The sequence below is a fragment of the Streptopelia decaocto genome, assembly GCF_964273445.1.
Source record: "Streptopelia decaocto genome assembly, chromosome: Z".
Taxonomy (NCBI): domain Eukaryota; kingdom Metazoa; phylum Chordata; class Aves; order Columbiformes; family Columbidae; genus Streptopelia; species Streptopelia decaocto.
In genome coordinates this window covers 53041479-53057578 of record NC_138657.1, presented here as the reverse complement: position 1 = coordinate 53057578, position 16100 = coordinate 53041479, and the positions used below count along the sequence as shown (strand labels likewise).

At 42.5% G+C, this 16100-nt stretch overlaps 1 protein-coding gene across 3 annotated transcripts in view; it reads left to right on the top strand.

The window, feature by feature from the left end:
- Positions 1-1323: 1323 nt before the first annotated feature.
- Positions 1324-16100, top strand: part of KIF2A (kinesin family member 2A) — a 58470-nt gene continuing 43693 nt past the window's right edge. For 2 of the 3 annotated variants that reach the window (XM_082074613.1, XM_082074612.1), the window contains exon 1: positions 1327-1710. In XM_082074613.1, the coding sequence (XP_081930739.1) occupies positions 1647-1710 (64 nt within the window). In that variant the 5' untranslated portion in view covers positions 1327-1646. Of the gene's footprint in view, positions 1711-16100 lie in introns of all 3 variants that reach the window. The other variant, XM_082074614.1, reaches the window with a different exon arrangement.

Genomic DNA, 16100 nt, shown 5'->3' with positions numbered 1-16100 from the left:
ATGCTGAGTTGCTGGGTATTGTACTGATTTCAGTACAAAACTGACAGCGGAGGGAGAAGACACAAGGCAAGGGGGGTGACAGGCTGGATGGGAGGGAACAGCTCTCAGGGTGCAGTGTCAGCTGTCATCATGTATTACCCCTTGATGTCTGGATTGAAGGGATTATTTTTAATAGACTGGCTTTGCTGGGCGAGAAGAGGCTGTGTGTTTAGGGTATTGTCATGACACTCAAGGTGTCCAGGAAGCTTTGCAGCAAGGACAAATTTAAACTGGTGGTGTCTTCATCATGTCAGGAACTACCCTCAGAGGAGAAACCCAAGGGACAATGTTTGAGATGGTGTCTTGCCTGAGGTACAGGAGTCACTACAGGGAAATAAAGAACATGAATTGTGTTGTGGTTTTTATTTAAGCTGTATAAAGGCACAGGGTAGTAATGAGGTGAAGATGGGTGGATGCTGTTGACAGTATGGGCTTCCTTGGACCAAAGAGCTGCTGACAGGTTGGAGAACTTGAAGCATGCTTCTAACTTGCTCAGCTTGGCACATGGGTGTGGAATGGAACAGAACATGATAACAGAACAGAATAGACTAGACTAGACCATTTCAGTTGGAAGTGACCTACAATAATCATCTAGTCCAACCGCCTGACCACTTCAGGGCTTATAAAGCCACAGTATGGTATTAAGGGCATTGTCCGAATGTCTCTTAAACACTGACAGGCTTGGTGCATCAACCACTCCTCTAGGAAGCCTGTTCCAGTGTTTACCACCCTTTTAAGTAAAGAATGCTTCCTAATGTCCAGTCTAAACCTCTCCTGGTGCAGCTTTGAACAATTCCTATGTGTCCTGTCACTGGATCCTAGGCAGAAGAGCTCAGCCTGGAATAAGCAGACAGTATATAGATAACACTATTACGCTAAAACTTCAGAGCAGCTCCGTCACCATCTGGTGCCAAACAGGTGCATGTGTGTCTGTAAGTCGGGACATGTCCAGGAGACGGGGGCTGGCACAGACGGCCTGCGGCTGGGACGAGCCCCTCCCGGCCCCGGCCCGGGCCCACGCGAGCTGGCAGGCGGCCAGCGCAGGGTTTTACCGTGGGGCGCCGGTCCCAGGGCAGAGAGGGCACCCATCTTATGCCAGCCCGGCCGAGGTGCAGCGAAGGGCCGCTGTGAGAGAGCGGCTGCGGCATCCCGGCGCGGGTGAATGGCGAGGCGGGGCTCCCCAAGGTCGCGGGCTGGGGATACGGGGCGCCCTCGTGACTGGGTCGCGGGTGGGAACTGGGCCGAGGACCCGCCCGGGCCGCGCAGGCCGACGGCGCCCGCCCGCCGGGGCGGCAGGCGGAGGAGGGGACACCTCACGCTGACGAAGCCGCGGCGGCGCGCCTGCCCCCGCCTCCTCCGCCAGCCGGTGCTGCCGTGACGCCGCGGCGAGGCGCGCAGGCGCAGCCGCTCCCAGCGCCTGTTGTATCCGGCCGGCGCCTTTTCTCTCTTCCCCCTCCTTCCCTCCCTCCTCCCCTCTCTCCCGCCCTCCCAGAGCCGCCGCGGTCGGTGCCGCCGCCGCCGTCGCCACCGCCACTGTGCGCGCCCTTCCCGCCCCCTGTGCGCCCGGCCGGCAGCGCCTCGGATCTCCGCGGCTGCCCCATGAAGCCATGGCAGCGGCCAACTTCGGCAAGATCCAGATAGGGATCTACGTGGAGATCAAGCGCAGCGATGGTCAGTGGGGCAGGGGCGGCGGGAGGGGCCGGCGTGAACGAGCGGCCGCAGGCCCCGGCGGGGCCGCCGCCCCAGTGCGCGGCGCGGGGGGGGGGCGGGGAGGGGGCTGCGCGCGGGGCCCATTGTGTGCGCGGGGCCGGGGAGTGGCCGGGCCTGGCGCGCGCTGCGGTTGTCAGGGGAGCGCTCGCGCTTGGCGGCGCAGGGCGGTTGCGCGGGGCGCGAGCGGCGGGGCGGGCGGGCGCTGGGGACGGGGCCGCTGCGGCAGGGCGGGAGCGAGGGACCGCGGCGGCGGGGGGGTGTGAGGTGGGCAATGGGGCGTGCCGGGCGGCTGTGGAGGGATGTGATCCGGGGGTTTTGGCGGGGAGAGGGGCGTGGGTGAGGAGAGCCCGGGGAGGTTTGGGCAGGGAGGCGGGAGGACCTTAGGGGAAAGGATGAGGTGATGGAGGGAGGAAAGGCCTTGAATGTGAATAAATAACTTCTCGTTTGGTCTGGGTACAAGCCGTGCTCTGAAAGAATGACACAACAGTATGCCCTGACAGAAATGCCTCTGGACACTTCCATAACCTGATAGAAATCTTGATGTCATTATTTCAGATCTTCTTTATGATCAAAATATAAGGGCAATTGCTATTTGTGGCCATGAGTTGTTAATTCTCCGTTGGGAATCCAATGTTTCTCACCTTGCTCAGCATCTCCCAGAGGGAGGATGTATGGTGCTGTCTAGAAATACACGTGAATAAAGGAGGCGTGTGTGTCAGGTTTAGGCTGCTAACTCTTCATATTTGTCTGGTAGGAGATAACTGAAATGGGAAGTTCTTTGGCTGAATCAATGGCAGGTCACTCGTGACTTTAGCTCTTTAATTTGAGTGGGACTATGTCATCTGTTCTCAGCCTCTGGGAGGTCTGTGGAGCCTGCTGAACTGGGGTGGGGTTCTGCTGGGGTTTTCTGGAAAGCCTTTTTTTTTTTTTTTTTCCTGTTCAGATTTCAGGAGCTAGCTAAAGAATAACCAGATGTTTCTCATGGAAGAAAGCTCTCGAGGTCAAAGGCACTGAAGTTAGCATGGTTTTGTCATGAGCCAGGAAACAAGCAGCTGACAAGCTTTATGCAGCTTGTCTTCCTTGTGTCCCATACTGCAGTTCAACCCTACAATAAAGTAATGATTGGAGTTGGCTGGACACTATAGTAAACCTAACCCCTCAATTTGTGCTTGATGGCTTGTGTGTCACGTGAAGAATCTGATAGGTCTGGCAGTTATTTTTATAACTTCTGCAGATCTCTGTCTGGGGTTTCAGAAAACCTCACTGTAGCAACTTATAAAACTGCTTTTATGAGGTCTGTGTGAACTTTTAATAAATATAAATGTTACTGTTTGGCTTGTATGCTTTTGGAAAATAAGGCATGAGCATGCTTTGCTGGTTTGGGTTTGTGTTTTTTTTTCCCTCTGCAGGATTCTACTCACTTGTAAAGTCGGCAGTGAGGACAGTAACTCTTGAATGTAAAAATACTTCCTTTCATTACTGTTAATTATTTACATATTTTGCTGGATGACTTACACATGTGATGCAACACATTAATACATTACACATCAGTAATACTAGGGGGATACCTTTATAGCAATTGCTCAAACTGTAGGGTTTTGAGCATTTATGTTAACTTGGTCCTCGTGTGACTGCAGTGTAATACTAGAGTTAGTGGGTCCTGGTTATTGTGAGGTCTGATTGTTTTCTCTTGGGACTGGTGGAGGAGGTACCCCATTCTGGCTCAATCTACTGCAGCCTTCTGTTGTTAAAATTCCCCTTTAAAATGTAGGAGAGTCTGTCCTAGTTATGTGGAAGGGGGCATTTTGAGAAGGATATTGAAGGGCAGCCAGGACTAGATAACATTGCCATTCAGAAGGTGGGTTTACAACCTGAACTGTGGTTGTACAGGTGATCAAAATTGATCTAGCTGCTTCTAACAAAGGGACGGTCCTGCTGCCTGTGCCTCTGTCAGCCACGTTGTTCATACAAACTCTGTCATCCAGCGTGGTCAATTAGTTTCTTCTTCTGATGATTTGATTGATGATTTGATTGACTAAACACAGCAGAAGATGGTTAGATGCGCTAGTTCCAATAGCTCACAGAGGGATCTGTGACCCCAGCAGTGTCAGTGTGTAGGAAATGCATGGCCAGGATGAAATGGAGGTCTTCACACGTGGTCTCCTGGTTCCGTAAACAATGAGCTACCTGGATGTGCTCTACCCAGAGCTGTGTCCTAGGCAGAGTTGGGGTTGTGTATCGTACCGGCTATGCTTGCCTGAAAGCATAATTAAAACTGTTTAAGAAACTTTGGATAGAGTGATGAGTTGATCTGGGCTATTTTTACATGTGGTTTGTAGGGAGCCCTCTTTTAAAACTAAATATTATTTTGAGCGGCATGTGTAGTAATTCTTTAAAAATTTCCATAGTTATCTGTTTATTTGCTGAATCCAGAGAAGAATAAAGTTTTACTTTGTTAATGGGATCATTTGAAAAAGTATGTGTTTTTTCCCATCTGTCCACCAGTAACGTTAAACACTTTTCTGAATACAGAGTTTTATTAATTCCAGATAACTCTATTTGTCTTTAAATAGAAAGGGAGCCTAAGAGAAAGCATTTTTTTGGTGAAACATCAATGTGACAAGTCATACTTGTTGACTACACCAAAATTGCAAAGACTGGCAAAACATAATAAACCAAAGAATAAGACCAGAACATTCTGGGAAGAAAAGTTACTTGTTTTGTCATTTTGACAAGTTCTAATTAGGTTAAAGTGTTTCATGAGAGATTTCTTATAGGACTCAATAGAAAATAGATGTTGTACAAATGAAAGGCATTGTTAGAAGTCATGGCCAAAAACACATGAAAACCAGTGTTTGGATAAAACCCAGCATTTTCAAGGACTGATGCTGGCAGAGCTGCTTGCTGTGTATCTGGGTTTTTTTTTCAGTGGGTAAACATTGGTATAAATGTTGTCTAGAGCTGCAGATAATATTTCCCGTTATAACTGGAATAACTAGTCATGTTTGTGTAATGTAAGAGCATATCAAGTGGTCAGCTAGTTTGTTCTTTTTGGTCATAATTTCTGATACTGAAATTTACTTCTTATTTCAGTATAATTTATATTTTTTGCTTGAAATATGCTAGGTAATCTATCTTGGAAATGGGAAGGAACTCCTTTGATTTAGATTGCAAATTGCTAAGAATGGAATGTATTTCCAGTCTTGAAAAATGTGCCTTAGCCCATGAAAGCTTAGAGAAGGAGAGAGGGAGTCAGAGGATACCTGTGAGACTTCTCCAGAAGATGCTTCTTTTTGATATCTAAATACAGGCATTTGGCTGTTGACGAATTCCCTTTACTCAAATAATATAAAAATAGCTCGCTGCTTTATATGTGAACTTACACCTGTATCTCCACTTCTTGTGCATTATCCAGTTAATGATGTTAAATACCTATATAACTACTTGTAGAAAAAAACTTCACTTTTTTTTTTTCCCCATACATTCAGTCTGTTGCTGAAATAGGATAAATCGCTTATGCCCTGCAGCACTTTAGTAGGCTGATGGGTGTTTTTCCTTTTTCACTCCAGTTGTGTTCTGTCCATTTCCTCTTCAGGCTGTTCCTATTCTCTTTGTCTTTGCAGATCTGAAGTACTACCTAGAAAGACAGAGGAATTAGTTATGTATTTGCTCGTTTTGAAAGCAAGGGGTGGAATACAGTTCTGATCTCAATGTGTCAGAAATAATGTCACAGGCATGAGGACAAGGGACATTCTTGTAACTGGAAGAGCGACTGAAGATTTGACTGAAGTTCCAGAAAAGGAAAAATGCAGAGATTTAGGGATTAACCATCAAATGATGTAAAAAAGAAAGATTATGAGTTTGTGACCATATTTTCATAATAGAAAAACAGGAGAGCTGTCAGTGTTTGAAAGAGAAAACTAAAACTGATGAAGGAGAACAGACTAGCTGCAGTTATCATGTGCAGCTTGTTACCAGAGGAGATGGAGGCTAGAAGCATAGCAGAATTTTAAGAAAGAATATTCAGTAAGAATATTCAGTTTTACACTAAAATTTTAAAAAATACACCAGCAAGTGTAAAAGCTAGTTTCTGTTCTTCCTGAGTGTGTTGTTTAAATAACCTCTAACTGATGGGAGGTAGGAAGAAATCTTGCCTGTGGCTGTGTTATTTTGCAATTTCCTACTTAAGAATTTTCTTCACTTGTCTCTAAAGCAGCTGGAACTGGTCACGGTCGAATATAATCCATGTCGTCCAAAATCCTGCTGGCAGCTCCCTCTGTAGGCTTCCCAAAACATCATGGTAACTGTTTTGCCTTTCAGACATGAACAAGACTAATTTTTGTAACGGTAAGGGCTGTAATTTTTTTCTTTAAAGCCCAGCTTCCGTGAACTTGATGTTTCTCAGATTTGAGAGGTCTGTAACATGCTCTGTCTTCTGCGTAATCCTGTATGATGATCTTGATCTTGACGTATAACTCCCAGTAGCAACAAGGATTTTATAGCGGGATTGAAGGTATAACGACACTATAAAAATTCTGTACAGGTTTGAGTAGTCACCCTATTTTACAAGCTCTTGGAGATAGATTTAAATGGTAATGTGCTTTTACTCTTTCCTTTGGTGACATACATCTCTTTGTTCCTTGTGATTACCATGTTTAAATCATTTGACTCAATTACCTAATCCCTGTGTAAGCCATATGGGCACAATGTGTCTTTGTCCTTCCATAGTGGCCGGATCACAGGCAAGGCTTCAGGTTTGCTATTGTGGGTTGAGCTAATGGATCCAACATTTAGACTGGGTTAGCCAGTGTAGTTTCTTATATTATTACATCCAGAGTTTCTGTTTTTTTTTTTTCCTACAGAAGTGTTGACCAGGAAGATATGTTAAATTTACTGAGTCCTTCTTGAAATCACTTTTTAAGCTTTCAGCTTTTGCCATGCAGTAAGTGGATTTGCACGGTAACTCGCAGATTCTCAGATATTTATGGTGGCCTTCTATATTTTGTATAAATAGCTTTTGAATGACAAGAGTAGAGTCCTAATCTTCAGTAAATCTTCTCATCTTTGTTCCATAAGTGTGTTTAATATAGCATTACATCCTGGCAATCATGTCTTTAGAGCTGTGTGTGGCCATGAGGATTACACAGCTTGTATTGCGTGTTATTTCACCTCTGATCATGTTGAGCAATTTATAATTTCTTTCTTTTTTGGTAGATAAAGTTACTGCTCTTCCCACTTGCTCTGTCTGATGGCCTGTTCCCTGAGCCCAGTGTTACTTGTCTTCTCTTCTTACAGCTTTATGAAGACTGCCATGCTGCTATGGTACCAGGCATGGCTTCCCACCTTGCCAAGGTGGGAAGGGACCATAAATCACTGGGTAGAGGTGATCCCTGCCTGCAGATCAATGTCATTGCAAAAGTATCTGTGTTTGCTCTAGAAGATAAATTAGTCTTTTGACTTCTTTTAGTACATCCACTTACCATAGGACAATGTAGAGAAGTGAATATGAAGTATTTGCAGGGTGAGCTCCTTTCCTGGAGCATATTTGCTGGCTTGACCTGTGGAATGTGCCACTGCCATTTTTTGTGCTTTAGGAACAAGTAACAGAATGGAGTAAATTCACTTCATTGCTTTGTTCTTGTTTAAGGTCTTCCTTTTTAAGTGTTTATTACTTATATAATGAAGTATGATTAAAACAAAATACCTTTTTTCCCATCTTATTGTTTGTTGGGTTGTCTTGTCTTCCTCACTGTACTGTGTGACTGGAGCCAGTATCAGGAAGATCAGCCCATGGTGAACACTAAAATGTGATGTTCACTATAATTGTTCACAGTATGTTTAGTCTATATAGGAAAATAACACAATCACTTTTGATAAATGCTTTTTGTTAACTTTTCAGAGTTAAGTTAAACTTCTGATGTAATGCAAAAAGTAAAATATAGAAATCCACAGTAAGGACTGCCGAGCAGTCCTTGTCCAGTAGTAGCAATGTGTAGTAGACAAAATATATGGTCAGGCATGACAGTGTTTGTAATTTAAAACTGAAGAGCTTTAAAGAAGAGCTTGGCTTTTTTAGTCAATTTTTCATTATACTTCTATAATATAGGTAAAATTACTTGGAAGCATAAATGCTTTCAATATGTCTTTCCAGATCTAGGGCAGAAGGTTTTTATGGAGCGGCAGTACATTTTTTTGTTTTATCTGTTCATCTGTTTCAAAAACATGAACAAGCTTTCACGTATATGAACAGCTGAGTTTGCTTGCTTGAAAGCTTATCTGTGTTTTCCAATTTTACCACTGTGTCTTTTCAGAAGTCTTTATTTTTTTGGGGGGGGGAATAGTTACAGTTCCTTCTAACAAAATTTTTTAAAAATTGCTTGCAGTTGAATATTCGAAACCTCTGGGTTTTATTGTGACTTGGTATTTGAGGTTTTATGTAAATTGTTCTCAATACTGAACTGACTGTAAACACTAAAATTAATGTTCCTAGCTTTATTGTTGGGATCAATTTTTCCTGGGTTTGGGTAGAGGTATTTATACTTACATAGGACTGTTAGCCACTCTTCATCGTTAAATTAGCTACAGTTAATTTTGACTGTTGGTGTGATTCCACATGTGTTTAATATGTTTAACTCTGGGCTGCTCTTGTGTGTGCACTGCATTGGTTTTAGTTTTTAGTTAGATGTGTTGAAGGGAAATGAGGGGTTGAGGGCACTGAAACTGGTAATCCAGGTGCAGATTGTCTTAAACTGCTGTGAGGTGTATCCTCAAACCTGTTCATGTTGTGTATGTACAGGCACGTGTGCTGTTTCTTCTTTTTCTGTCCTCTTTCCTTTTATTAAAGTGTTCATAGTTTTATATTGCTGAGTACTATTTTCTTATTTTCACTCAAAGAATTAGAAAGCCTATAGTTTGCTCTAGTGTTCCCTCTATATAGATGGCTGATTTATGTGATTTTCCTACACTTTTGACCTCTGTAAAGGAACGCTTTGAATTCTGTAGTATATGGCGATGCAACATGACTGACTGTGTCTGATACCCTGGAAATGTATTTTGTTCATATCCCCAAGGGTATCATGATAAACAGGTCAGTTATATCTTAAAACATCTATACCCGTTGATTTACTAGAATGCAGTGCAGTACACGTGCCACGTGAAATGCTTTTTCTCAGGTGGAGCCACCACTGGAGGCAGAACAGGAACATTCTTTTGTACCCCTTCTCTCTGCCTCGTCATCAGGCCTGGGACACAGAGCAGCCACGGGTGTCATGAAGATGGCATTGTTGAGAAGTGTTCTGTGGAGTTAATTTTGCTGTCTTTGAATTTGCTCATTTCTAAAATGTAAAGCTGGACTGTTAGACATGAGGTAATAAAGCTGTGTAAAAAATTACATTAGAAGTACCTTTCCTGGAAAAAAAAAGAATTTATCAGGCTTTTTTTGTTTGTTTGTTTGTTTTTTAATATGTGGAGTGCACTGAATCATTTACATGAGTAGAACACGCCTAGAAGACTTTAGGTAATTCTACTATTATTGTCTAAATTCGGTTGTTCTTTTATGTTGCTGGGAACCCCAGTTAATTTTAGAATTGCTTAGTTAAAAGGAGTAAGTAGAGGTTCTTGACAAAACTCTGTGTAACTGTGCATCTAACCGAAACTTTAAATGAGATTTTAAAAAATGTGATTTACCAGGTAGATTTAATAGTTAAGCCATTTGATGAGTTTGTGTTGCTTTTTTGTTTTGTTTTGTTTTGTTTTGTTTTTTTTGTTTTGTTTTTTGTTTTTTATGGATTCTTGTTTAGCAACACTGAGTCTTGTGTTTGACTCTTGAGAAAGAAGGCTTGAATGTGATAGTATAGTTTTTTATTTTGCTTTATTCAAATAATACACTTTCAGTATAGCTTATTGTTTTTACCTAGTGACAGTTCTGGTGTCATCAGGGATGAGCGGCATTTAAGTTTCCCAGACTTGCAATGGGATCAGTCTGCTGTGTTCTTTGGTACTTCTGCTGTGCCAGCTCTGTAGGACTAATTGTCCAGTCCCAAGCAGTAGCAAAGTGACTTCAAGTAACTTGTATATAACAAAAAAAAATTTGACATTGGTTTCATTTTTATCAGTGGATGGTTCTGCTTTTCCTGTGGAGTAATGTAACATGCTTTGAAGTTAGCAGTTATCCCACTGAAGCTTTGTCAAGTGCAAGTTTGAGTCTCTCATGGCTCCTGTCAGGCACTGACAGGTCTGTGTAATCCCAGGTATCGGAACTGTGAGTATTTTCAGTCCCTTCTGTTACTTGCAGGATAGTATGTTAGGAGTTGCCTTCAGTGGATGAACACACTGAATGTGTGAGGGAGTGGTGGGTGGTAGAGCACGAGTTTAGAAGCAAGGTGCATTGCATATTCGTGCCCTTTCAGTGTTTGGATCTAGAAATTTTGTTGCACAGCGCTGCATATTTTGCAGTCACTAAAATGTGTTACTTTACGCTTGTATCTGAACTACATAGAGAGTCTGAGGTGTATATCCAACTGATTTGTTGAAGTATTTGCTAGAGATGTAGGCATGCATAATGATGTAGTGATGGGGATCTCTGGCTCTAGGAGAGAGCAATGGAAATGAATTCAATCTGAAAAGTACATGCACACTTAGATTTTGAAATATTCCAAGCTTTTGATTCATTTTTGGGTTATTTTTGCATGTTCTTCTATGCTTCTATGAATTTAACTTCTCTGTTAATCTTGACACTATAACAGGATAGGAGCTCAGGTGGTGGTGAACGAGGTAAACATAAATCACAATCCAATGATTTTTAAGTTACAATAAGTTTCATCAAACGACAGAGAAGAATTAAAATATTATTCCAAGTTTTCTTGCTGGTTTGAGCTTTTAGAACCATGTTAAGATACAGGAAAAATACAGGCTTTAAATGTGTATGAGGATAAAGGCTTCTTACTTCTGACCAGGAGCAACAGTTGGCAGCTCTGTAATAAATTAGGTAATGGTAAATATTCTTACTAAAGGTAATATTGCTAAGTAAGGGAAATTAACATAGAAAACCCCAACAACAACCAAACAAAAACCAAACAAAACCAGTAAGACACTATTTGACAGGGTGGGTCATAAAAGGCAAATGGTACCATTTGGAAACATCTGTAGAAGGTGCTGGTAGAAATTTTCTGTGTGATGCAAGAAGCTATGGTTTCTAGGCAGCTACTGTCAGCTTCAGAGAAAGTAGAGAAAATAATGAAGTCTTTGCCATTTATTAACGCAACAAACAAAATGAGAAAGGGGGAAGGGAGAGAGAACCAGCCAAGTCATCTCAATTTTTTGGCAGAGGGTATTCATCACACCAAGTGGTACACCACAATCTAAAAACCTCTTGCTAAAAAAGTTTCTACGACACTAAACCCCAGTGCGGCTTGAAAGAGATACTTGACTGAATCTACTTTTGCTCCTACATACCATAACCGTATTGAAATTTATACTGAACACAGAGGACTTTGATGTGTAAAAGTATATGGCAAAGTATTCTGGAGAGGAACTTTCATAAACAGTTTAAAAAGATTTTAAAGAAGCTGCCTGCAAAATTGTTGAAGGCACTCCAAGGAACTGCTGATTCAATGTACAAAAATATGTCAAGTGATGTTCAGTTTTACAAAACTAAAAAAATATATATAAGAAGAAGTATTCCTGCAACTTGTTTACGAGTTGTCAACTTATAGGAAAGATGCGAATGTCATTACCAGGAATTGAATGAAAACTTTGACTTACAAAGTGACAGTAAAAGAAAAATGTCATAGAGGACAGAAAATACTATCATGACATGCATTAATGAATTATTCTCATTTCAATAAAGTTTGCAGCTCTGGTTGCTTAATCTTCCCTAAATCTGAGAACTGGAGGGGTTCATATGGGCCATGAAAGGGACCAGTAGGCATTGGAAAACCTCACAGGAATGTCGAAAACAGGTGGATTATTGTTTTGGTTTGGGCTTTTTTTAGACTTTGGAAGGGAGATTGCTTTCATGAATATATGACAAAATGAAGCTTACTTTATGAAAAACGAATGACTTTTTTTTTCCCCCTTCTCTCTTTAGAAGTCTTTAACTGAAATTGGAGAACGTGATTTTTTTTTTAAAGCTTATGAAGTGTTTCTGCCTTTTTGGAGGTTCCTCCTTCCCCTTAAATTACCCTCACCACTACCATAAGAAGTGCCTCAGAGGATTAAACTGATGGTTCCTCTAACCCAACAGCGGCAGGGAAGGCTATTTAGGGAAAGCAGGTCAGCCTTGCCAGTGGCCACAGTCTTTGTCTTCCCCAAGTATCTGGAATTATATCTGGGATATCAGAAGTACAACTCTGCCTAGTCCTATTAAATATCCATTTATAGACCTATTTTCTGTGAATTTATTGAGTACCTTTCTGACCCACCTTACACTGTCTGCCTCAACATCCTCTTGTGGAAGCAAGATCGGGAATTTCCCTGCTTGCTGCATAGGCAAGTACATTGCTGTTTTTATATGCTTGAAGCCAGTGAGTCTTAAGAGACTGCATCCAGCTTTAATGTTGCAGGATTTGGTGAATAACGGATTCAACTAATTTTGTCCTGTATGGTTGTAAAGTGCAAGCAAATCCACTCACAGTCTTGTTCTCAAAAACCTGCAAATAGGACCATGCAGCTGCTGGTTCGTCCTGTCTCCCCCCCAAAGTGGAATGGAGGAAAATATCGAAAAAGAAGGGAGAAGCTCATGGGTTGAGATAAGAACAGTTTAATAAGACAACATAATATTATTATAGATAATGATAATGATGATAGTAATATACTAATCTTAGTTATGTATATAAAAATAAAATAAATGTTCTGCAGTGTAATTGCTTATGGACTCCTGTAGTGTTGAACACCCAGTCCTGGAAAGACTGTGTCTCGAACAGCCGATCCCAGCAGGAGACCAAAAAGTCAAAAAGTGGAAAGCCCATTGGCCCATTGGCTCCAGCTTTATACAGAGCGTGATGCTAGTGGTGGGGAACATTTCATTGACCAACCTGAATGTCAATCTTGGTGCTGTCTTGCATGTTCTCCCTCCCAGCCGCTATTTTGCACCTGCAGCTGGAAGGCTGAAGAAGTCCTTAGTCTCCTTGGCAACAACCGAAAGATCAGTGAATTCGTATGTTCTTTTTGTACCTAGCCAAAACCACAGTCTGCCTAGTGACAAGGAAACATTAACTCCATTGCAGGAAAAAGCAATGTTATCACTTTATTCTCACACAAGAATAAAAGATTTAAATGCATAAAGAAAAATATTTCAATTTTAGCTAACCCAGCACAGTGAGCAATCTCATCCCCAACTTGATATCTTCATTCTCTTTCTCTTCTTAGTTGTCCTTCTCTACCTCCTCTAATTCCCCTACATCTTTTTTGAAGTGTGAAGAATAGTGCCTCAGTAATTGAGATGTGAGTATACCAAGGTTTTATTTATAGTTTGAAAGTTACACTTGCTTTTATACTGTAGCTTCCTGACAATGGCTGGTGTTTTAGTGGCCTTTTTTGTTGTTGCAGCTACATATCGAGTTGATATGTTTGGAGAAGTGTTAATTTAAGGATCCTTTACTTGAGTTGTAACTTCTAGTTTCAGCATTGTGTACCTATAAATTAGATCATTTTTATCTGGGTGGATTATCTTTCTTTTGTCTATGTTGAACCTCATCTGCCACCTTTTTGTGTACTGCCTTATTTTTGAGAGGCTCTTTTGAAGTCATGTCATCTGACTATCCAAAAACCTGTCTTGCCAAAGGATCAGATCCAAAATTTAGTGTAATTCAGAGTTTAAGTGAACACCATGCTGGAAGATGACATGTAAGTTTCTAGCTAATATTTTGAAAGGCCTATATCATAAAAGAAAACAGTCCCCTCCTTCCTTAGCACTGTTTTCATGTAAACTTGTACAGAGGATTAGAAGTATTTAATGGTTTGGGCCGTTCTCATTGCGAGTTCATCTTGCATCTCCTTTTAGTCTAGTCTCTTGTACTGTGAGCATTCTTGTTGCACATGTGCTAGTTCATGTCCAGGCTTCCATCTGGAGTGAGCCTCCTACAGGAAACCTGAACTCCTTGGGTGGTTCTTGGGGAGAGACCTGAACTGCATCATTTTAGCTGTCACTGCTCAGACAAGTGCTTCTGCATCACACTTGCATATTCTTGAGCACATCCCTGGGCATGCAGCACATGATCCTGTTTGTGATCTGAAAGCATCATAGTGGGAGGCTGCAATGCAGTTTTCTCATTTTTGTGTCAAGGTGAATAACCATTAGAAAAAATAAATTGTGAGGTCTTAGGGCTCTATGCATGCCACTTGGTACCGCAGGGTACACCTGTACAAGGTGTACCCTGGATCACACGAAATTCCATTTGGATGAAATTTAGCTGGAGAGCACACTCCAGGTATGACCCTGATGCACTCCAACACGAGGTGCTCAGTCTGTGGGAATAGACCCCCTGCCCAAGTCCCCTCCAAGACATGTGGTCTGAATGTCTGTTCCCCAGCACCACCAACTTTGCTCTGCAGAGCTGCTCCTGTTGCAGTGCACTACTCAGACAGGCACAGCCGAGGGACATGGGTTGCACACTAAGTGTTCTAGTTGTGAACAATGTGCTGTGAAAGGTGCTGTTCCAGGGGTGCTGTGGACATGAACCAACCGGTACCAGTTATCTTGGGGTTTCTGTCCATGGTGTGGTCTGGAATAAAAGGTGCAGAGATGATCTCTGGGACTTGAGGTTTTTCTATTACAACGTAGTCCTGCCTGCTGCTTGAGAATGAGGAGGTTGGTCATGGGTTATGGCATATTTTGATAAGAGCATGTATATCATCACATTGATTTTGGAAGTGATTACAGCCCATCCTGCTTGATTTCTCACTAAAATGAGTGGAAAGATTATGCATCTAATTGAGGCGTTCTAGGAGCATACAGTGCCTCGAATAAAAGTAGTAGCAAATGGTGGAGGACAGATGCTAAAGTGCTTCTAGTCAGTGTGTCCTAGAGGTGGAGCGGGTAAACGCTGTGCTGAGTCATGGAGCTTGATGTGGGGTGACCTGACCCCATCTTGGTCCCGCTGGGACCTCAGCATGGGAGAGGCTTTGTGAAGCGTTACCGATATCAACCCATTAGGAGGGTCAGTTGTAAGTTTCTCTGAATGTCAGGAAAATGTTTTGTAGAGTATGAAGAATGATTCATATGAAGTTTTAATACAGTAATGTATTTAAGACAGGTAATGGTAGCATACCTAATAATTTCTACCTAAAAGTGTGCCTTCTGGGGTCAGTTTTGGGACTAGCTCCCTGTTTTTTCCCATCCATTAGTTACTCATTCCTGGTCGGTAACACAGAAAGTAACATTGTTCTTGGGAAACTTCATTATTATGGTAGAGGGAGAGTATAATCTCTGGAGATCTGTATCATGCAGCAAGATTAAGAAGTATCATAGAGTCACAGAATATTTTGGGTTGGAAGGGGCTTTCAAAGGTCATCTAGTCCAATCCCCCTGCAATGAGCAGGGACATCTTCTACTACATCAGGCTGTTCAAAGCCCTGTCCAGCCTGGCCTGGAATGTCTCCAGGGATGGGGCATCTACCACCTGCCTGGGCAACCTGTGCCAGGATCTCCCCACCCGCATTGTAAAAATGTCTTCCTCATGTCTAGCTTGAGTCTCTCCTTTTTTAGTTTAAAACCATTACACCTTGTCCTGTCGTAACAGGCCCTGCTACAAGGTCTGTTCCCATCTTTCTTATAGGCCCCTTTTAAGTACTGAAAGGTCGCAATAAGGTGTCCCTGGAGCCTTCTCCAGGCTGAACAACCCCAACTCTCTCAGCCTGTCCTCACAGGAGAGGTGTTCCAGCCCTCTGATCATTTTTGTGGCCTCCTCTGGGCCCTCTCCAACAGGTCCATGTCTTTCCTGTACTGAGGGCTTCAGAGCTGGATGCAGAACTCCAGGTGAGGTCTATGAAATGAAACAACTGGGGTAAAACATGGCACCAAGTCATTGTGCTTTTTCTGTGGACTGGGAGATCATAAACCATGAATGACAGACAAAAAACCTTGATACTCTAGTTAACCAAAAAATAAGCGTGGACTACCAGGATGAAGTGACAAGGGGGAAAGTGAATGCAATGTCAAAATTACTGTTATTTGGCAGTGAGTGCTCCTGTGGAAAGCAGTCTGGAGCTTCGGTGGGCTATTGCACCTTGGCCTGGTTGGCAGTGTTGGAAAACGAGATAATCCTACGAGGCTGAAGCTGCTAGAGGTGGCTCGCTGTTCTTTTACAGGTGTATTTGTACAAGCCATGAAAAAGCAGACAGTACTAGATGGC